The sequence below is a fragment of the Triturus cristatus genome, chromosome 3_1 (genome assembly GCF_964204655.1).
Source record: "Triturus cristatus chromosome 3_1, aTriCri1.1, whole genome shotgun sequence".
Lineage (NCBI taxonomy): Eukaryota > Metazoa > Chordata > Amphibia > Caudata > Salamandridae > Triturus > Triturus cristatus.
The window spans coordinates 618,099,484-618,123,253 of record NC_140583.1 but is presented as its reverse complement, the minus strand read 5'-3'; the positions used below and the strand labels follow the sequence as shown (position 1 = coordinate 618,123,253).

At 48.7% G+C, this 23,770-nt stretch overlaps 1 protein-coding gene across 1 annotated transcript in view; it reads right to left on the bottom strand.

Moving 5' to 3' along the window:
* Positions 1 to 23,770, bottom strand: part of PLEKHO2 (pleckstrin homology domain containing O2) — a 214,584-nt gene that overhangs the window by 28,046 nt on the left and 162,768 nt on the right. The window contains exon 2 of the mRNA XM_085644554.1: positions 1,291 to 1,434. Coding sequence (XP_085500680.1) covers positions 1,291 to 1,434 — 144 coding nt within the window. The remainder of the gene's footprint in view (positions 1 to 1,290; positions 1,435 to 23,770) is intronic.

Here is a 23,770-nt window from a genome sequence, read left to right as displayed (position 1 = left end):
ACCATTACAACGCATAATATTAAATTACATTTAAGGTAAGTATTAGATAGTATAGGGGTAAAAGTTACTTTTCTAACTCCAGGGGGTGCAACAGTAAGGTAAGTGTTGGATAGTATAGGGGTAAAAATTACTATTCTAACTCCAGGGGGTGCAACAGTGGGGTAAGTGTTGGATAGTATAGGGGTAAAAATTACTATTCTAACTCCAGGGGGTGCAACAGTAGGGTAAGTGTTGGATAGTATAGGGGTAAAAATTACTATTCTAACTCCAGGGGGTGCAACAGTAGGGTAATTGTTGGATAGTATAGGGGTAAAAATTACTATTCTAACTCAAGGGGGTGCAACAGTAGGGTAAGTGTTGGATAGTATAGGGGTAAAAATTACTATTCTAACTCCAGGGGGTGCAACAGTAGGGTAAGTGTTGGATAGAATAGGGGTAAAAATTACTATTCTAACTCCAGGGGGTGCAACAGTAGGGTAAGTGTTGGATAGTATAGGGGTAAAAATTACTATTCTACCTCCAGGGGGTGCATCAGTAGGGTAAGTGTTGGATAGTATAGGGGTAAAAATTACTATTCTAACTCCAGGGGGTGCATCAGTAGGGTAAGTGTTGGATAGTATAGGGGTAAAAATTACTATTCTAACTCCAGGGGGTGCAACAGTAGGGTAACTGTTGGATAGTGTAGTGTAATATTATGCGTTGTAATGGTATGCGTTGTAATGGTAGTATGCGTTGTAATGGAATGCGTTGTAAAGGTAGTTTTTAAAAATGCGTTGTAGTGTCATGCGTTGTAATTTCATGCGTTGTAATGGATTATGCGTTGTAAAAAATGCGTTGTAAAGGTAGTGCGTTGTAAAAGTTGCGTTGTAAAGGTTGTTCCCCCTGAACATTACCTGGGGAAATTGACATTGATGACTATTGGTTAATGACAGCAAGTACATTAAGTATTCTGACCTAAAATGTATCTAGTAATAGACAATAGATCGGAAATTTAACAAGCGGTTTTAATTTGTTGATGAGCAATAGGTCACAGGTCTTTAATACTTGATTCTCTGTGAGACACTAACCCATACCCAAAAGCTCCTAAAATAGATGAGTGCAATGATGTTTCCTACCATAATAGTTATTGGGCTAGGGTTCCAATTTAAGCCAATCACTTCTCCCAGTGATGAACAGAGAGGTACTGGCCACCTCACTCAGCTGTAGAGACTACGCCTTCACAAATGCATGGACCTATAGTACAAAGGGTAACGCTGGATGCTTCACAGAGATTCAGGCCCCCAGACTCACCTCATTTTCATAGACGAGCAGCTGGGCTCTACACAGCTGGATGTAGCGGTCCTTCCGGTAGCCCAGGAGGCCTCCACTGCTCTTCTTAAGCCAACCAGCTTTGTCCACGGTCTTATTCGATTTCTTACTACTGTCGTTCGCTCCCTAGTAAAAAGAACACATGGAAAGATTTAGGGGTAAAAATAGCAGAAATGTTTCTTTATAATTTAAGTTCTGGTATGAAGAGGTGAAGTCGAGATCTCAGAACAGCATTACGCGGATTAAGCTTTCGGGATGTAATAAACGCCTCACCCAAAATGGCACCTCCACTTCTTTTTAAATAGATTTCACAGTGTACGGCACATGGCAAATGTGGGGTTTGGATGCAATGATTAAGCATTTGAGTGCGACTTCTGAGGGGCTCCAGTACAGTATGTCTCCTCAACTTTAGGATTATGATAAACATTCCTCAGCCTCAGAATGGACAGTGACGTCAGAAAGCTGAACATTCCCCACCCCGTAGAACACATACATGGAGCCTTGAGGTGAGGCGACTGCTACACACGAGTCGTAAATGTGTACACCAATAACAAATAACTTTTTTTCAGAATTCTCAGTTTGATATTCAAATTCGAGCAGGCGTCATGGACCTGGTACAGTGAATGAAAATCCACGCCCTTAAAACTCAACCCAAACAAAACCGGGAATGCCCGTGATCACACATGGAAATGTATGCCCCTCCACTGTACAGAGATGCCCTCTGCAAACTTCTCAGACAACAAGAAATGCAAAATCTACCCGGTTTCTGGTAATCAGCGCCTTTCAAATAAACAAACAATACACTACCTGTGCTCGCTCAGCCATCAGTCATCAACTGCTGCTGCTCTGGAAAGTGAACAACTTTTTGCTATAGACCTTATCAGACACACAATTCCCACCGCTCATCCTGTTGAATCTCCCCGTCAGCCTGCGTTAGATGGCATTAGACCCACTGAAAACAGCAGAGACAACGAAACCAGATACATCTCCCCCGTCCCTGGCCAGCTACACTGGCTCAAATTTGTCCCTGAATGCCACCTGGGAAGATTATATTGTACTGTAGTGTAGGAAGGTGGAATCTGACTACATGGTTGCCCCCACTTTTTTTCTGGTGTTTTGATGTTTTTTGACTAGTCTGGCTGGGATCCTGCTATCCAGGAGCCCAGCCTATCTGCTTACTCCCTTAAACAACTTGGAGTGCATATTAGATGCACTAGTGATTGGATACTGTGGTGCCTTATGAGTCCCTAGTAGATGGTACCTTAAGTAGCAAGGGCATAGGTACTTCACAGGCCTACCAGAGACTGAAGCATGTATTATGCCACCCCTGGGAAGCAGACTAAATCTGACACCACAGGCCTGCTACTGCAGCCTGGGTGAGGTAGTGTTAGCAATCCTCACTGAGATATAGGTTCACTATATCTCTCCCTGCACACACATTTAAACCTATCAGTCACCCCTAAGGCAGGCCCTATCAATCCTGAGGGCAGTGTGCTTGGTTTCCATGTGAGGGGGTGCCTCTGCCTGAGCAGGGCCCCTCTGCAGCTCTCAGAGTCTATTCTCTGTTGCTGTTTGTGGATGCGGTCAAACCATATACTCTTAAGTGCATTATAACCTCGCGGTAAATGCTAACTCTGGAATGGCTGCATCAAAACATGTCGTGTTTGGTGTCAAACGCTTTGGAATCATACCCCCACACCAGTAACTGGTGTGGGAGTATGATCCCACCCTTCTAGAGGGATAGACATGTACCCACTGTGGAAACACGGTAGAATCCTGAAGAGCCCTGGCATCACAAAATGGATGCCACCAGTCACAGACACTGGGCTGCCCTCCTGCTGATGACCGAAACTCGCAGTGGAGGAGGCCCAACAATAGGCATCCTGTCACATGGAGGTGTGGTCACCTCCCAGACAGGATTTAGTGTAATGTGGCTGGGTGGGTGCACTCCTAGAGTGCTTTGAAGTCCTGCACTGGGGGAGCAGTAGGCTCCCCTGTGCATACACCAGTTCAAACCGGCTCAGGGGCTACCTGCCCCTGCTCTGGCACGAAACTGGACAAAGGGAAGTGGGTGTAGTCACCCACTCCCCTGACCCTCCCATAGGTGGGGTCACAGAGCTAGTCCCTCCCTTCCTTTCAGTATAAGTTATGGAACCCTTGCCATTGCAAACTAGATATCCCTGGACGACGCTCTGAAGAAGAATCCTGGACCTTCAACGTTCCACTACCTCTGGAAGACTGAAGAATCTCCCTTGGAGTCAAGGAGTGACTCCCCTGCGTGGCAGGCACCAAAACTTTACATTAACGGTCACAAACTTTCCCGCTCCCGCCGGAGTCCGAAGTCCCTGCAGCCCTGGAAGTGGATTTCCTGACTTCGCCAAGGCCATTGTGAGTCCCCAGCGATGCGGAGGCAAGTGGACCCCACGAGTGACGAGGAACCGCAATACCTGGGTACCAGGCACTATTTTCGAGTGCAACCCCTTCACGATGTTCTACGAACTTGTGCATTGGATCACGTGTGGTCCAAGCCTCTAACAGGATTTCCTTAGAAGATCAGAGGCCTACCTCGTCCCGAGTGACCGTGGGCTCCTGGTGAGTGAATCCTCCCAAGGCGTCTTCGAAGTCTCTTGCCGGTTGGCTTGTGGGTCCCCAGAAGACTTTTCTACAGAACCAAAGGACTCCCCTGGTTGCTCCAGGCCTACCCTGACTTACCCTCGCTGGGTGAGTCCCTCAGACCTTGCTGGTCTGCACCGCTGACTTTTTACACTTTCCACAAGACTTGCTGTTGCCAAGGCTTGTTGGCTCCAATCTGGTCGCCGACACATCAGTAAACTGCAGACTTTGTGGGACACACTGAATCCAGCTCCTGGTCGTCGTTGACGCCCCCTGGACCTTGTGGCTGAAGAGTCAAGACACCCATGATCACCTGAATTCTCCAGACGACTGTGGGTATCCAGCTTCCTTGCCCCGGGTCACTGCCAAGTGACTTTGAACACTGTCCCCTCTGCTTTCAGGTCTTCCTTCTTCTGAATCCAGGTTTGGATTCCACCGGACACTTCTTCTGTCTTCACAAGCAGCAAGTATTCTTTGGCTCCCATTGAAAATGACGCCGCAACTCGACACCAAAAGACACCTATGCACCTGGCTTCCCTGGGTGAGGTAACTCCAGCACTACGGTGCTCCTGTGTGTGTTGGCTCTAGAACTACTTACCCTGTAAGTGACTTGCTTGTAGACTCTCCCGAAGTATCCTAAAACTTTAAAATTCCAACCGCGACTTGCTCCATTGAAGTCAATTGGGATTCGCGGCTGTGTTTTCACACTGCATGCGTCTCCCGTGGGTCCTTTACTTACCTGCCTTGGGTGGATTAGTGAGGCCCCAGCGCTTCTGAAGGCCCTAGGCCTTGTCCCCTCGCAAGTCGATATTACTAAGTCTCTTTTTTAGTATATGGTCTGGTACGCCCCTAGGGCCCCAGCCATATTTGTGCTTAACTTGTTGTGAAATGTTGATTTGTGCATATGTCCTTGACTTCTAATCTCATAAAGAGATTAGTAGAGTGTGTCTAGTAATAAATACATAAATATTTTATATGTATACCTGTGTGGTGTCCGTTCATTTAGTAGTTCAAGAGATTGTAAGGTAAAACAAGCTGCTTTACATTCCTCCAAGTCTTAGCCTGAAGGCTGCTCACCACAGCTACCACTAGGATAGCTTTCTTTAAAAGGTTGTCTTAAACCTATCTACCATAAGAGTCGAATTGTACTGGTGCAAGGTGTCCACTTTAACTAGTGACCAGCATATGCCAGGCCAACTTCACATTGGTGGGCAGCGTGTGGGATTCCAGCTTGCCATTGTTTTACCAGAAAATCTCTATTTGAATTACTAACTGAAAACCACTATAGGTACTCAAGGTACATATAACGTCAAGCTTAGTATCAATAAGTTCTACTGAACTTAGAGCTGTGTGCCAAGGCATAGCTCACCCTTTCTACAGCTCAAACTAGGATCAGTAGGCCACAAACTAGTGTAGGTAGTACAACACTGCACAACACTAGAATGTCCTTAAGGGTTGGAACCAGTGGGTCCACCCAGCCTCAGTATAAGGACATGACGTTCTTTGACTTGAAAGCCATGTGTGCTGCAAGGCACCTGAGGATAGGACACAGTCCCTCCACACTTCACCTGATAGATCTGCTGACAGCAGATGATCTTAGATTAGCTCTAGGAGCTAAGGGGTCTGAATCAGGGGGTGGGTCAATCACAGTGTCTGGGTCAGATGATGAAAATCAAGATGACCTGGACTCTGTGGTTGAAGGGCCAGACCCACAAGGGTCTGAAAAGGACAGAGGAATTCTCCCTAAGATAACTGACAGAGTGGAGGAGAGGCCTAGGTCCCTTTCTAGGGAATCTGACCACTCCTATCACTCTGGCAGAGAATCTGTCCAGCAGAGGAACTCCTACCTTCCTAGAAGGGAGACCTCCTCTGACAGAATGTACAAACTGCTGCAGTATGAGGAAGCAAGATTTGCCCTCAAGGCCAAGCACTTGGCATTAGAGAAGCCTTTGAGCTCCAGAGAGCTTCTCGAAGAGAGGGGTTAGAACCCCCTGGTGGCAGCAACAGTGTCCCTAGAGGTAGAGAATATATTCCAGACCATAGGAACCAGAGCAAGGTTGTTCCTCCCTACCAGAGTGGGGATGATATCCACAAGTGGATAACTGCCATGGAAAGGGCCTGTAGAGTACAACAGGTCCCCCAGAAGCAGTGGGCAGCAATCGTGTGGCTCTCCTTTTCAGATAAAGGCAGAGACAAGCTCCTCACTGTTAGAGAAGAGGATGCTGATGAATAAGGACAAGGCTTAACACACGTGCTGGCTTACTTAGTTTAGAGTGGTGGGCCTCTTGACCTGTATGTCGCTGTTCCTTCCGACATCTGGATAGAACCAGTAACATGCCTACGCGATTTTCCAACTACCCCATTAGGCCCAAACCATAGGGAGCAGGCCGACTTGTATAATGCTGTTTCTGTCATTGCATCCAGCTATATGATACACGTAACATCGTACCTACAAGAAGTCAGCACTATTGGCTTGTAAATGGTTGTACGTTGCAAAGCTAAATAAGCAGTAAATATGGCTTGTATGTAAACCGATAACGGTAGTGCCTCAAATACCCAATTTGGCCCAAAGCTCGGATATGTGCCTAGCAGAGTGAGCAGACCGACTTGTATTATGCTGTTTCTGTCATTGCATCCAGATATATGATAAACGTAACGTCGGACCTACAGCAAGTCAGCACTATTGGCTTGTCAATGGTTGTATGTTGCATGAGCTGAAAAGGCAGTAACTATGCATGCACACACTCACCGTGTGCAGTTCATGCGGTAGGGGGGATCGAGATTCAGGTTACAAAGCGTCACGTGCAGTCAGGATCGGACTGCGCGACCCCTGCTGTAAATAGCTCTTTTATATCGCGCGAACTCGACCCGAAGGTATAGCAGCGCTGTTCATGAGCACCGTATTTACACACATATTCGGGCACGGAAGTGAGATCATGAGCCGCCAAGGTCCGCGACCCTCGGGGACCCAGGCAGACCAGGTCCAGCAGCTCGCATACATATTCGGGCACGGCGAGATTCAGTGATTTGCCCAGAGTCACAATCACAGCGCGAACTCGATCCGAAGGTATTGGCGCGCAGTTCATGAGCACCGTATTTACATACATAATCGGGCACGAGGAGATTAAGTGATCTGCCCAGAGTCACAGCGCGACTCGCCCGAAGGTATTTGAGCGCAGTACATGAGCCCTGTATTTACATACATATTCGGGCACGGAAGTGAGATCATGAGCCGCCAGGATCTGCGACCCTCGGGGACCCAGGCAGACCAGGTCCAGCAGCTCGCATACATATTCGGGCATGGGGAGATTCAGTGAATTGCCCAGAGTCACAATCACAGTGCGAACTCGATCCGAAGGTATTGGCGCGCAGTTCTGGAGCACCGTATTTACATACATAATCGGGCACAGGGAGATTAAGTGATCTGCCCAGAGTCACAGCGCGACTCGCCCGAAGGTGTTGGAGCGCAGTACATGTGCCCCGTATTTACATACATATTCGGGCACGGCGGATTAGTGATTTGCCGAGAGTCACAGTGCGAACTCAAGCTTAAATGATTTGCCCCGAGTCCCAGCGCGACTCGCCCCAAAGGTATTGGAGCGCCGTACATGAGCACCATATCTATCCACACATTCGTGCACGGGGAGACCAAGTGATTTGCCCAGAGTCACAGCACGAACTCGACATTAAGACATTTGCCCATATTCATCGCGCGACTCGACCCAAAGGCATTGGAGCACAGTACATGAGCACCGTATTTACACACATATCCGGGCATGGGGAGATTAAGTGATTTACCCAGAGTCACAGAAATTAAGTGATTTGCCCAGAGTCAAAGCGTGATTCAACCCGAAGGTATTGGACTGCAGTACATAGCGAACTCGAATTAAGAGATTCGCCCAGGGTCACAGCGCAACTCAACCCGAAGGTATTGGACCGCAGTACATAGCGAACTCGAGATTCAAGAGAATTGCCCTGGGTCACAGCGCGACTCACCCGAAGGTATTTGACCGCAGTACACGGAGAATGGCAGCCCTCTCTGTTCGCCGCCAGCTATTGATCTTGCCCCCCCTCTGCCCGTGGCAATCCGTTCCACAGGGCCCCGTCGACCTGGTACTGTCCAGGGACAGGGCCGGGGCGGAGTAGGGTGCAGCAAGACTCACCGTCCTATGGACGACACGACGGCGATGCGGCGTCCTATGCGGCGTGGTGGGTGACAAAGAGGTCGCCAGGAATGGTGGGGGAAGGCTAAATAGCCTCCCCTTCCCAACAGGGGCCAGGAAGTGACGCGCTTGGGCATCACATCCGGCCAGCATGAGGAGAGGGGGACACCGGTCGGCGTCCCCGCCCCCTCCCCTTGGGAGGGGGTGGGGAGGGGTGACCGGTGCCCCGACGGTACTAGGGCGCCGACCGCTATAGTGGCCCCCTGCGGGGGCCGCGGTCGGCGGCAGAGTATTAAAAAATCCCAGGTGAAATCCGACAGACACCTTATCAGACTCCACTGAAAGCTCCTGAACCCAATATTTATTTAATAAGGCGCAAGGCCCCGGTGAGCACCTACAACACAAACTTCAAAACACAAAATTGCGAGGCATGTAAGAGTACAGTGTGGCGCCTCCTCTACCCACTTCCCATATCCCAGGTATTCACAGTATTGACGAGGGCTGACACCGGTGGCTGGTGAAACACTTATCGCAGCCCAGCACCTGACAACAGATTCCAAACTAAATTAGCAACCCCTTTAATATTCTCTAAAAGGCAGCGTTGGTCCGCTGGCGTAAAGCCTCCGCTTGAGTCAAGCGGTGTGACCGCTGCTCCCCACCCCAGTTTACCCCGCCCCCTCGCATTTCTTCATCCTACCAACTTCTGCTCCAGCAGAGCAGCTACGATACGTCCAGTGCTTAATTTGTAAAAAAATAAGTACCGGTGCTCAAACTTTTTCTTAGGAGGCAGCCGCGACTTCTAGTTAATTCACCCAGCTACATTCCTGGCACCACCCAATTATCATGCCCACCACCTATGTGGACAACGCGAAAGCCGCCAAAATCAAAAATAAATTACTGCTTGAGAATCATGACATGGATTATAACAGCCCACTTATTTCACAACAACCGCATTCATTCAAACAAAATGTATCTGAATGAGGGAAATGATCATATCTACCAAAAATTACAATGCCTGAGCAGAAACCCAGTGCCTGAAATATGATTTGAATTCTTGTGTTCTGTCGACTTCACTATGCATCGAATCCATATGGTAATCTCTATGAAGCGCGCACATGCACTGAAGTTCTACAGTGAGCGCTATGGAGAGCGGTATCCATTTATGTATAAACATTGCGATTGGGGTGGTACGAGGATGAAGATAAAACAATACCTCTGAGTTCAACTAACTTTTTCTGGGTAGAATCGACTGAGTGTGAAAGTGTGCAATGTTTTACGGAGGTGCTGGCAGGATGGGCACTATTATTTTGCTCCCACGATGCACATTTTGTCTGCTATCTTGAGCTCAATATAAGTACTACATCTACTCACATTGCAGTGTTGTTGATGAATTTAGTTAATTTCCTTAAAACTTTGTGTGTTTGGTAAAGCGCCACTTGCCAGCAAGGCTGCTTCCGAGCACTGAAGTGCCCTGGCACATGTTACAGTCACAGCACTGAAGTGCCCTGGCAAAGATTACTGTCACAATACAGTTACACCATATACACAAGGTGGACCTGGTGCAAAACCACCTAGTAGGCATACGCTTTGTGGTGCACGTGGTCTAAATTTTTCAGATGTATTTGATTGTGAGGGTAGTCCAGTGTGCCTAGCAGCACATTCAGCGCGCTGGACTAGGAACATGATTCGGCTTTGGAGAAGTGCGCTTGCCTACTAGCCCCAAACTAGTAATATAAAGTAATGGGCCAGTGCAATGCCCACAGCACGCGGGTGCTGGTATGATGCAGCAGTAGGCATTCTTAACATAGTGGTGCAGTGATCCAGCCTGCAGTGTAAGATCACCACGAGTTCAGTGTGTCAGGCAAGTGAGTGCGCCCAGCGCCCACCACAGACTTTAATGCCTATGTGCAGAGGCCAGGTAAAAAACTAGGCTGTAAAGTTTTCAGCTCAGTTCTAATCCCAGCTTCTTAATGTGCCTTTATAATTTGATCATAAAGTTCATGAAGTTTTTCTTTTCATCTGTATGTTTAGCACAGGAGCTGCTTCCGTTTGGGTGCCCCCAAAACACTAATTGCTGCATTTACAAGATAACAGGGACTGACCAGGGTACTGGGACAATGGGTGTGAATTTAGCCCTTCCCATAAGGCAATGCACAGCAGGGAATGTTGGAACACTCCAGGAATTAGCTCCCATGACAAATGTTGATGCATTTGGTTGGGGGAAAGACGAACATAGAAGGACGAGTGTGGGATGAATGTAAAGTCAGGTGAAGTTAGGATTTACCGCTTTTTCAGATAAAAATGCCAGATATTTTTTGGGGAGAGTTTTATATACCGCAAACTTCTTTGCTGAGTTCTGTGTGAGTGTTTGCTTATGTCTGTGTGCTTGCCTGTGCCTGTTTTGAGTAATAAAGAGGGAGAGTATCAGGACACTCTCAGGAGATATATTAAAGGGAATGTGTGGAATGCGTTTGTGTACATGTCTGCTTGTTTCTTTCTGTGTGTGCGAGCTTGAGAATATAGAGTATTATGCCAAACAACAATAAACAACAGTAGGGCATTAAGAAACAGCAAATATTACAAAACAATGAAATGTTAACATCTCCTGTTTGGCTTTCATTTTGTGTAATGAGTTAAGCTGTTTCGTTTACATAAACGCATTTCATGTGTTTTGATATGTGCTGCAACTGGTACAGAAGCCATTACGTACCATCATATCTTGCCCTTAGCCCACTTGCCACACCTCTAGCTTATTTTAATGAGTACCTGCACTTATTTTTTTCCATTTAAAGCACTGCACACGACCCTCTCCTCACTCAGTTTGACTTTCTCTCTTTTGAACTCTTATCACCCGCCTACTCATTTCTCCTCTCCCTTCTTTATCTGACGTTTTTCTTTCCCTCCTCCTGGCCTTCAGCTGCTGCTCTTCTTCTTCACCCCGTCCCTTCTGCTACTTCAGCCCCCAACTGAGCGGCCCTCTCTTCCCTTTTGAAACGTTCAGCTTACCACGTCTTTCTCTTTTTTCATCGCCCCCTTCTCCTAGCTCTTCTTCAGCGCCGCCTCTGAAGCCCACCCTAAGAGCCGCTCCCTGCCTCAGTCCCCCCTTTGCCTCAGCATCTCACAGAGCTGTTGGGGAGGGGAGGGAGGGCGGTCTCTAGTAACTGACTGCCTTGGTAACGAGGGGCAGGCCACTCAGTCCTTCTGTTGCTAGCTCTCATTCATCTCGCCAGTAAGAGCAAGCCAGCTTCAGTCAGTCCCAAGTGCTGCATTACAGGCAAGGCCACCCAAATTATGTGGCAGCAGAGAACCAAATTATGCGGCTGGTTTGTTTACATTATGCGGCAAGAAAAGACAAATTATGCTGCCTAGAGAGGCAAATTTTGTGACAGTATTACTCCATTCGTCATTGTTACTTTAACCCCTTCAGTGCCCATGACGAGATGGTCTCGTCATGGGCCGCGGTTGCGCTGTGCCCATGACGAGACCATCTCGTCATGAACCCCGCCCGCTAATGAAACGCCCGGCACAGGGCGTGGAAAGGGCGGGGCACTGAAGAGGTTAAAGTAACAACCGGGCAAATATTCCAACTCATTAGTACCTGTTAAACAACCAAATGCTACAATAAGGAACTTAAAGATGGCTAGTCAACTTGTGTGACGGGCCTTCCACTGCGCAGGAACAAAGGACACTGAGGGGCATATTTAAAAGGATCTAGCGCTGCCGCAGCGTAATTTTTTAACGCAGCGTGACCAATGCGCCAGTTTGTAGACGCCTGCGTCACATTATACCTGTAAAAAGAACTATTGATGGACAGAATGCAGAACAATGTCATACATTCCCCCAGTACAGAGATCTGGGCCTAAATCCATCGTTTTTTTGCTCACCATGCCATTCCAGTTTGGACCCAGCCATATGCAAATCAGTCTTGACCTTGTGCCCAATGGGCACAGTCCAGCCCGAACCGCCAGGCCAGGTCCTCCCTGGACTGGAAACAAGCATCCTAGGACCAGTTTCGGGGTTTCACCCCTCTGCAGCCAGGATAGCTTAATTCCAGTGGCATGGAGAGCACGGGACTCACGTCTGTCTTTCACATTATACCTGTGCCAGATACAATCTATGCAGGGCAGCTGTTCCCATGTTAAAATCCACGCAGAACTGACGCAGTGAAATTTACATTTACCTGCGTCAATCTACGGCTTGACTGTGTCAAAATCCCTGCACCTTCTCAAACCAGGCGTAAGGATTGACGTAGGTTTATTAACATGGGACTCGCCTCTGTGTTCTGACTATTGTTGGAGTTTCGTCACTCTAATGACCAACTCCAGCAAAGCTTCACTTTAGCGCTGACAGATGCATCAGAATTTCTGATGTATCCTTGTAAATACAGCGCATCCATGACGAATGATATGAACAAGGAAAGGCTCAGTGCAAAGGAGGTTAAGTTCCTAAGGATCAAGCAATTGGGGTGTGCAGGAGAAAGAAGGATTTTAAAGGGAATGGACTGTGCACATGTGTTTGTGAGGGGCCATTTCATTAATGGATGAGGGTGTGAATGAAAATGGGATGGTAGGAGGAGTGTGTGGGACAGAAAAGAGGGTCATTGAGAGAAATGTGGGAGGTGAAAGTGAAACTAGTGAAGACGTGAAAGGGAGATGTGAGAAAGGAAAGTATAAGATACAATAGTAATATGACTGTCAGGAAAAGTAGTGTGTGGTGAGTTTGAGGGAAATGAGAAGATTAGAGAGGGAAGGGTATCAGATGATGGCCAATACCAGGGTGTGAATGAAAAGCTTCATAGAAGAGGGTATGTGAGATAGATAAAGGAAGGTGGATGGATGGCAAAAGAAAGTGTGATGCTCATGAATTAGAGAAAAGGAAGTGGACTCACAATTTTTAAAAAAAGAGTTGAAGAAAGTAACAGTGCCAATTAACGGAAGACAATGTAAGACACACGGGGAGGGGCAATTTTTGGGAAAGAAAGTACTAGGTGGGTACTTCGGCTGCCACTAGCAGGGGGTGGCTTTCTTCCAATACAAGAAGCAACTGTTTCACAATTGCTAGAGTTAGTGGTACAGAAAAATGTATCTCGAATTAAGGATGACAAAAATTCTTGTGATACTGGTCCTGGGTGGTGCAGATAGAGACAGACATAGTGGAGAATTTTAAGAAAGAGAGGGACTATAGGAGACATAGGGAAACCAAGAAAGATTGAAAAAAAAGAGAAGAGTCTGAAAGAAGCAAATATAATAGATTGAATTGGGATACAAGAGGGCATGAGAGAAGCAGATGTGAAAGAAGAGTTTGGAACAGTTCAGGGCAAGATAAAAGTATGAGAATACAAATGAAGGTGAAACAAGAGATAATGGGAAGAGACTGACAGAGATAGTAATGTAAGCCTAAGAGGTGCACATGAGAAGGAGGGAAAGAGAATGAGAAAATGGGAAAATCTAGGGAAGAAGAGAATGGATAATGGTAGAAGCTGGAGAGAGAGAGAGAAAGGATTATCTAATACAGAGATGGGGAATATAAAACAAGCATTCGCATAGCCAATAGGTCTCGCCTTTGGGATCTTATGTGTTTAGCCAGAACTTTTGGCTATGTTGTAGAGCATTGTGGCTGCTGTGCATTACGTTGAAAAGCTATAATAAAAAGTGTAAAGCATCTTTGTTACTGTAGGACCTGGGGTCTCCAGGCCCTATGGGGCGGTAACGTGACACGAGCGGTCGGGCCACCAAAGGTCTGTGTGTAAAGCAACCATACAACACGCACCTCACATGGGACGAGGAACACACACAATAAGTGACGCCACACTGGAGGAGTTATGTAAATACTCAAGTTTATCCAAGTAGATCACGTTAGATGCAGTTCATGAGGTAGCAGTACATTTCATAAGCTGATAACACCATTCCTAGCGATATACCTGTCAGTCAGGAGCTATAAAGGTTGGTCATCCCCTAAATGCAATTCATAAAATATCAGTACTGCCTGAGATAAAATTACTATTCACGTATATGTACTCGCGCGCTTCACTTTCCTGTAGCGCCTTAGGGGGGTGATTGTAGCGCTAGGCGCGCTAATCGGTGACGACCTCAGAACGGGGCATCTAGCACAGAGAGCTACTCGTGATCAAGGACATTTAGCACTTCAATATGGAACATGAATAACAGAGCGCTACTCGTAATCATTAGCACGTAGCACTTCAATATGGAACATGAATAACAGTGCGCTACTCGTAATCAATAGCACATAGCACTTCAATATGGCACATGAATAACAGAGCGCTACTCGTAATCACTAGCTCGTAGCACTTCAATATGGCACATGAATAACAGAGCGCTACTCGTAATCACTAGCACGTAGCACTGCAATATGGCACATGAATAACAGAGCGCTACTCGTAATCACTAGCACGTGGCACTTCAATATGGAACATGAATAACAGAGCGCTACTCGTGAGCAATGACATTCAGCATTTCACTACGGAGCATAGATAACATAGCGCTATTCGTGAGCAATGACATTCAGCATTTCACTACGGAGCATAGATAACATAGCGCTATTCGTGAGCTCGGGTGTCTAGCCCTTCAGGTCGGAACCGGGCTATCAGAGCGCTACTCGTACTCTGGGGCAGTCAATGCTTCACACGGGGGCTGTCCGCAGGGAGCGCACGGGACTTGCAGAGCGAGTCTCCCAGCTCCGGTGCAGTTCGTAGGGCACCACGCTTCAGTACTGTTCAAGGGGGCACAAGGAGAGGATCCCTCGACGGGGTCTCTCCGTTGCGATGACAGGGGGAGAACTCCCACGGAGAGGGGACCCGGGCTGAGGGTGCGGTGTGGCTCCCAACCAGTAGGGGGCGCACCAGGGGCAATCCCAGCCTCCGGGCTTACCTCGTTCTCGGCACCAGCAGGCGTCCGCTCCAGCGACGATGGGGAAACTCGGCCCCAGGCCTTGCGCACCATCTCACACAGCTGCGACCGCAGCGGCGTGGCCCCGGGCTTCTCACGGACCTCGCGACTTCTGCAGGGCACTTCTTAAGGCCTCCGGGCCGCGGCGGTGAGCGCGCTGGCTCCCACGTCACAGGGGGGTGCTGAAGTTAAGGATGGGGGTTCCGCGCTCAGCGGAGCACGCTGCCGGGGGTCCCAGACCAGGTCAGGGAGCGCAGGGGTCACCGGTAATACCTGGTCGATCCCCGGTGGCTCTCCAATCTGCTTTGCATACGGCTTCAGGGGTCAGTCTGGACACGCAGTCTCAGCGCTTGGCATATAAGGTTTAGAGTTCAATCTGGACACGCAGTCTCAGTGCTTGGCATATGAGTTTAGAGTTCAATCTGGACACGCAGTCTCAGTGCTTGGCATATAAGTCTCTGTTCTCAGATGTTAGATGAAGTCTTGTTGGCGCAGATGTATCTGGCGCCCTTAAAGGGCTTCTGTTACAGGGGGGTAGGGATGGAGAAGGCGACTAGGTCCTTCCTAGTCAGGCTGGGCAGAGGTTCTCTGGGTCCTCCTACTGCTGGGCAAGATCAGTGGGTTTCACAGGGTCCCTCACTCACTTAAGAGGCAGCACCTAAATCCTGTCACTCTCAGAGGCATAAGTCCCTGGCTAGGCCCTACCGCCTACACTCCTGGTGGATTCTTCCAGCTCTGCTTCACCCCACTGGCCAACTCAACACAAAAAGTTCCCTCCCTCACTTAAGTAGCCCTAGGTCAGGTGACCTCTGGCCAAGGCGGCAAAAGAAAAAACACACCTCCCTTCTAGAAGGTTCCAGCACATTCCAGGAGCTTCCCCACTCTACCTATGGGACAAAAAGGCGGGCTGGAGTCGCAACATTGTTGTGGAGTTCCAGCCAGCTCCTGGCAGCTAGGGTGCTACTATGAAAGACCACTCTGCAGTAGCAGGGGCCTGTGGCAGCCATCTTGGGAGAAGGGAGCACCTGCACCTTAACACTGATTGGCAATGAAAAGGCGCCCGGAGACCTAGTCCAACATAAAAATGAGGGTGGAAAAAATGAGGCACGATCAAAAATAGACGGGGAGACCACCCTAGGGCTGACAGGTCCAACAGTTACCTTTATAGAAACGAAGACGAAATTATATATAACTGAAAAACCTGATTAAAAAAAGATTTTAACGGAAAAAATGTCTTCTATTTTTTGTATTTGCACTGCTGGCAACTTCTTCCTGCCTGTTCTCATGCTTGTTTGTTATAACTTATTTGTTATGGTGGAGCGGGACATAAATACCAGGGACCCTAGGCCAGGGGACAGACAAGGCGGGACATGCACCCTTGGGCCAATTGTGTGCTGTCTTTCTAAGAAAGACGCATGCAAAGGCCAATGGGGGGGATGAAAAAAAAGCACACGCACGAGCGTGTGTTCAAAGTTTAAAGCCCTAACTAAAGCCTCGCAGAGCAGTGCATACGCGCTGGCTCAGGCGAGACCTAAAAAACGTAACCACATAACAGTTTGGCTTCAGAATTTGCCATTAACAATCCTGAGCTATCATCGGAATCAGCGTTGACAAATGTGTTTATTTGTATGCGGTTTCAAAAAAGTAAACTTAAAACTTGACAAACACCATATATCATACATTTGTCAGAATAGGTATCACAAGCTAAACTTCAGTGCTCTTGTATCCCTTATCAATCGTTGCCGGCTGATGCGCCCAAGATCACACGGAGTCTAGGAGAAAAGGTGTGGTTTGTGATTGTAGTGGAATAAGAGTGCTGGAGAAGGGCACAGTGGCGAAAGGTGATAGCTTTCAACCTCAGTCTTTAATGCTTTGCAGCCCCTGAACAAGATATTACAGTTATCTAACCAAAATGCACTTATATTGTCATCTTCAGAAGGTGAACTCTAGAGTCAGTCCTGCTGAGATTCACACTAGGACTCGGCGCACTGATGGAAGAGAGTGATTCTGATTATAACTCCGCTGCGGCTGGTGGAAACAAAAGTGAATTAGCGAACTGTGAAAATGAGATGAATTGTTCTCGACAAGTTTATACTTTTTTTGAAGCTTTTCTATCCATTAACTTAATGCAGAAGAGAAGAAAACGGTGTTGCTGGAATTACACATTATTTTGTTATTATCGTTTAATGTAAATATATGCGATCACGATGCTTTTTAGACAGTTTTTATGAACTTCCAAAGGTTTCCATAGACCTTTCCGAATGTTGCAGAGTAAATTTATATGCACTCTTAGAGAAACATCTGAGCTCGAGAAGCACCTAGAAGGAAGTAATGGTATTGAGGAAGCCAAGGCGCTGTGGAGGGGTGGAAGGGAAGGAGAGAGGCTGAGCTCAAGAAGCGCCTAAAAGGAAGTAAAGTTATTGAGGAAGCCAAGGTGCTGTAGAGGGGTGGACCGAAAGGAGAGAGGCTGAGCTCGAGAAGCGCCTAGAAGGAAGTAAAGCTACTGAAGAAGCCAAGGCGCTGTGGAGGGGTGGAAGGGAAGGCGAGAGGCTAGCCCCGAGGCGCAGAGAGGAGGAAGCACGTTGGGTGATGGAAAGAGAAGCCCAAGGAAAGGCAAGCAGCGGAGGAAGGGAGAGTTGGAGGCAGGAGAGATTTCAGAGATGCTGAAGGAGAAGGAAGGGCATGGGGAGGAGGAGAGGAAACAGGGAGAAAGAACGGATGAGAGTGAGAGAAAAGTGAGAAGATGAAGGGAGGACTGAGAATACAAATATAATATATGCATTGGTAAAGCACACTTTCACCCCTGGGTCTCTTGTGATGGAATACCAGATATTTATTGCTACGCAGCTCAATGGTATATATTTTTATCGACCTCGGGAAGGCCGTGTCTGGCTCGCAGCTCCCGGATGTCTTAGTGCCAATATCTTCAACACTCCCCATTCCTCCCACAGCAATATCCTGGAGAAATAAACAGACAAGACAACATCTTTGTGGAGAAAATTGCTTCAAGTTTATTTGCATAACAAATATGCCAACATGGTGGGTTATCTTACGGGCGATCCCAGGGTAGGCAGCCCCTTGCCGCCTGCCCACCTGATGAGCCAAATGACACCGTGGCCCTAGCCAACAGGTGTTTTCCAGATTTGGGGGAGGAGCTAGCCCCTCCCTCCAGTGGACCGCCAGTCCACCCCATTACTCACGCCCCCAGAAGGGAGGGCGGAGCGTTGCAGGCAACTCCCGGTTGCTCAGGTCCACAACTGCCCGTAGGACTAACGGGGTGCCGTCGCTCCTCCAGGGTCCAGCGCGAGGACCTCCCTGGGGATATTTGGCCTTTGCACTCTTGTGGTGCTCGTGCAGAGGGTACCACTCTGTGCCTTACAGCCTTTGGATCGCCCTGTAACTCCGCCACAGCACTGGGTGTGGCTACCGTCACCCCGGGGCCCCCCACCAAAGTAGGCATCTTTACCTCCATCCTGCTGATTCCAGGGCCTCTCCCAGGTCCCGCAAAACTAGTCCATGCCCACTCTGGACAGGTTCACCCCATCCTCTTCAAAGCTCCCAGTGGACTTAGCATGCAACAGGCCATGCCTGATAAACCAAAACCCTACTGCTCAGTGAATCTGCGCCTAGCACTGTAAACTCTCCTGCGTGAGGAGTCCCCTGCAACCCCTGACCGGGCCCCTCGCCACACTCACAGTGGGGTTATCTCTGCTCATTATAACACCCCTGCCCACAACTGGTTGTTTAACTCCAACCAGGGGATGTCATTTCTGGCTGCAATGCCCCAGAAGGTCAAATCATTGCCTCTCCGGGAGAACACGCCCCCCCCCCCCCCGCCAAGACTGTGTTGCAGCTTCTACAGCAAGCTGCTCCAGCGCATGTCTGGGACCCCCAACCAAATTATCTCACTAGTGTGCTTCAGCTTCTACCTCAAGCTGTGCTAGCGCATGCCTGGGCCCCCCAACCAAGTTAAGTCAGTGGTGGAAAACCCCTGGCTCCATTTATTGGATTCGGCCCGTCGCGCCACACACAGGATGCACGGACGGTCCTAGCCCAGACCTTCGATCCTGGCAAAATAAATGCTCAGTTGCTAACATCCTTTAATGAGCCCTGCACACCATATTATACAACTACTCCAGCTTGCACCTAGTTGCACAATCCCACTGCACCACATCATCTCTGGTGCCTCACAGGGTGCCTTTGGACAACTCAAAGTTTGCCTGTACATGATACACTTATCCTGTCTTCTGGCCACTCCCCTGGGTGGCTATGGATGGCTGTACCTTTAAAATCTTGAGATTCCCATCATCCCACCTGCATGGTGCGCTCTGCTGCCAAACCCTCCCAGAACGCTGTGTTTGCTGCCCCTGCAAAAGGAATGACTGCAACAGCGCCTGTCAGGACCTGCATTGCCTGCCATAATAATCATGCCCGTATTACCCGTTCAGCCTGAAACTGGTAAGGGGCATGCCTCACAGGGTTGCCTTCGGTAACTCAAAAATTCACACTGCATATAATTCACTCTACCTGTCCTCCGGACACTCCCTTGGGTGGCTTACACGGAAGTACTGTTAAAACATTGGGATACCCATCGTCCCACCTGCATGATGCGATGCGCTTCGCTCAAGGACCGCCCTGAAAGCTGCAGTCGCTGCCGCTCCGGGAAGAGTGACTACAAAAGCGCTTGCCATGACTCGCAATGCCTGCCATAGTAAAGTATGCCTACATTACCTGCTCAACCTGACTTCGGTAAGAGGCGCACTGTCAGCATGAATCAATTAGTGGTAGGAGCATTCCCCCGCAGGGGCGGTCTCCTCCCCACCGCATCCAAATGCTTTCCCCAGTCAGATGCTAATCCTGAAAAGTGCTTTTCCTGACTACTTGAAAACGGTACCACTATCAATTATTGGTTGCTAGTGTACTGCAAGTTTTGCCCGGGGCACGGCTGGAGGCCAGCACCCCTGTGTGAGTCATGTACCCACTATGCAGGCCCTACGTCTAGCCTAGGGGTGAATACGCAGGAGATCTACACACCCAGGAGTCAATAGATGAAAACAAAATGCACCAGACACACGCTTGGTGCGAAGTAGCTGCCCCAAACTAATAGATCTCGATGACAAACGTAGTAGCCGGCCCAACATGGAAAATTGCAATTAGGGGCCTGGAAAGGGTATCCCATCAGCTCTTTCATAGGCATAGACAACATATGGGGGACCGTACGCCCATCCACCATTTGGAGGAGGAGGGGAGGCTAGCCACGGTACCTGCAGGTGTAAACCTATGGGCTAAGTCTCCCCGCATTGCTTCTGGCTCCTGCTGGATAAGATCCCAATGCCCCAAGCCACCCCCTGTCTGTGCAGCCTCCCCCATACGGCCTGCATGTACTAAAATGCCAGAACAGCTTCCTGCCAACCTAAAGTCAGTAACCAATACCGGGTGGCCTGCAGAGTTGAGCCCACCCTGTGAAGTGGGTGCTGCATAGTTCACCCCCTCCAGTCATTGCCTCCATGGATATAATCCACCCCTCGCCTTACCCCTCCAGCAAGGCTAGAGGTTGGGCTGTATTTTGCAGACACAAATTGAGTTTTTGTTTTCCCTAGGCCTGCCTCTAATTCCCATGCTGACTACCGCAATGGGCCCTGCCCATGAGTGTTTATCTATACAGGAGGCAAAAGGACATGCGAAAAGGCCCATCGATCTGTGACATTCAAACTTGCTAGAAGCTGCCTTAAATTACACTACATCATCCCCCAGGAAGCTCACATTTATTGCGAAAATGGGTATCCTTTACATTCAACAGCAGCCAACAACAGTCATTGATGTAAGCCCTAGTGGTATCGGTGGATTGTCAGTTCCCGCCAGCCACTACTAGTCTGTCAGTGGTCAACTTAACCAAGAATGGTGTGCCCAAGGCTTTGCACCCCTGCCCGAAGCTTGCACAAAGACTTGACGGCAAACTCCCAAGGCTGTCCAGAATACCTCACACCTCTGTCAATCCACTACCAAACACACTCTGCCCCAGTTTACTCTCTTTAGCCAGATTCTCCTCTAAGACGGCTATCCATCCCTATCTACCTCTCTGTTATATCCTTTCTCCTGCTCCGGCTCAAAGTCTGCAGAGGAATTACTACCGCTAGTCCAACACATGGGGTCCAGTTCAAATTGCCCCCAGTTCAAATTGCACTGCACTCTGCACTTCTAGCATGCCTGCGAATACGAAAGCTGCGCAGACCGGTCGGGTTAACCCTGACCCCCAAAACTGCGAACCAGCCCTGCAGACCACATGCCACTGTGATCCACATCCTTCGTACGCTCGGACTCGTGTGTCTAATATTTATATTGAGCAAATAAAAGAACCATCACCAGTCGGCAGAGAAAATAGCTGTCTCTCCAAGAACTGCTGAGCATAAACCAGGGAGGTATGATGTACCAGGAAAATAATGGAAAGTTATCATAGGTGCACGAAACGGGGCAGGCACTATGCCGGGAGCCCCGCGTCTGCATTTAACAGGGAACTAATGCTTACGTATCCCTTATGCAGGGAAAGCACCAGCGTGCTGCCGGTAAAAGAAACATCCCAACTACTAACCCAGACACTTGAGCAACTGGATGCCAGGGCTAACGGCAGGAGGCCACTTCCGGCTGCACCGCACAAAGCTCCAGCCGTGCAGCCAGACCCAGTAACATCACCCACCCTGACACTTGAGCAAGTGTGGCGATTCAGTCTATTCCAGGCCCCCAGGGCTATAGGAATGGCTGGGGCAGCAGGCAACAGCATTTTAATGATCGAATTAAAAAACGCTTGCTGTTATGGTCATCTCTAAATAGACAGACAGCGCTGACTAGTGGCAGGCTGTCACAAGCGCCGGTGTTGACACTGCCTCACAGGTGTTTCATGCTATCCCCTTTGTTGGTACCCATTATATCAACCCCAGGAGGATGAAATGCGGAGTGGACGGCACCCTCTCTGATGGGATGGCCTTAAATTAGCTGCCCCTTGTGATACCCATCTGCCCAATCTACCGCTCCGGGATTGCAGGTTACTCTGCAGTGTTCTGCCCACCTCTTACCAGGCTGCATAATTGCTGACAGTTAGAGTGGCTAATGACATAGATAGTGACATCTACTTGTCGAAGAATCATAACCTTGCAGCACACCTTGAGTCTTCTAGGAAAGTGTGCCACCAACTGAAATTTGTGGCTTCAGTCATTGGCTCGAGATATGTACTACAAAGTAACACTACCCCAACAAGTCAGACTTATTGGGCGATGGTTGCATGAGTAAATAAGCAACAACCCAGGCTCTGCAAGCTGAAAATTGGTGCTTAGGTTAGCGTGGTTCCAACTGGTAATCTACGCCTCTGTCATTGACCAGAGCTGCCTACCAAAAAGTAACACTACACCTGCCAGCCCGACTCAATGGGTGATAATTGCCTAAGTAAGCAACTATGGCTCTGTTCTAAGAATAGTAAACATGCTTCAGTTCTGAAATGATGAGGCTGTGCACGCTCTTGATCAGTCTGTCAGAAGTTGCATCACTGGCACAATGGTCACAAAGCTACAAACTACTCTCCGCGCTACTCCAGTTCGCGCCCCTCTGGGAGCCACCCTAGACGCACATAGTTAACCGCCACCACGCCTTCTGCTGCTATTCTTCTAACCATCCTCCTTGGAGTGGCTGTACTGAAGAACCCGTCCAGCATTTATTCATCAGACATTCTAGAGTTAAAAACCAGGTAACAATCAAACCTGTTGAGAAACCTATAGAGCAGTGCCACCTTGTGGCCTGACACTGTAAGCCACAAGGGGAAATACACCCACTTACTCTACAATCAGGGGTACTCACAAACTTTCTGTCGGGGGCCAAAATTACAGTGTGGTTAGTGGCCGAGGGCCGCACTGGTAGGGGTGGAGTCAGTGGGGGCATGATCAGTGGGGGGCGGAGCTAGAGTAAAAAAAAAACCTGTTTAGAAAGCTAGTTGACTAATTTAATGTGAATAGGTAACTTACTTTATAGACACAGAACGCAAAAGTCCTGGATATGTGAATTTCAGAAGCATTGTTTATTTTTTGTGTTTCAGCCTGGCACAGTTTAAAATGGTTATGCTGCCAAAGGCCCGGCAAGTGCCTTATATATTTCCTGCTGCAGTACTGTTGTCTTTAACTTTCTAGTGCTAATTTATTTCTGACTGCTGCTGCTGTTAAAGAGAAAGAGAGGGAAAGGAAATAGCTGGAAAGGAAAAGAGAGAACAGATCAACAGGAGAAGGAGTCCAGGACAGTGCGTGAAAGCAAGAAAGAAAAGTAAGGACAAGCGAGAGGTTGGTATCGCAGACGGAGTTACAGCACACCATCATCCTGGCCTGTGGCGTTTGTTTCTCACAAGGTGGCAGGAAGCTCCTGAAATCCTCTCACAGGCTGCCTGGAACGCCCAAAACAGAATACTCGAGGCGCAGAAGCATGCGCAGGGTATTCTGTTTCGAGCATGCAGCAGGTGACCCTGCCTCACATGTTGCAACCCCTCCCCTAATGAATCAATCAAAAGCAGCCCCGGAAGTACTGGGCTGATACTGTCCACGCCCGGGGCTGCTTTCAAATGCGACGCTGCCAGCACGTCATTACTGGGAGGTCCCCGAGGACCCCAAGTATTGCAGATCGAGGCGGACAGCATGTCAGCCCATAGGCTGCTTAAATCGCTATCTTGCACCGGACACCAAATAACTGGCACTGACGCGTGTGACGTCAGAGGCAGGCAGGTGAATCACAGGCAAGCAGTAAACAGGG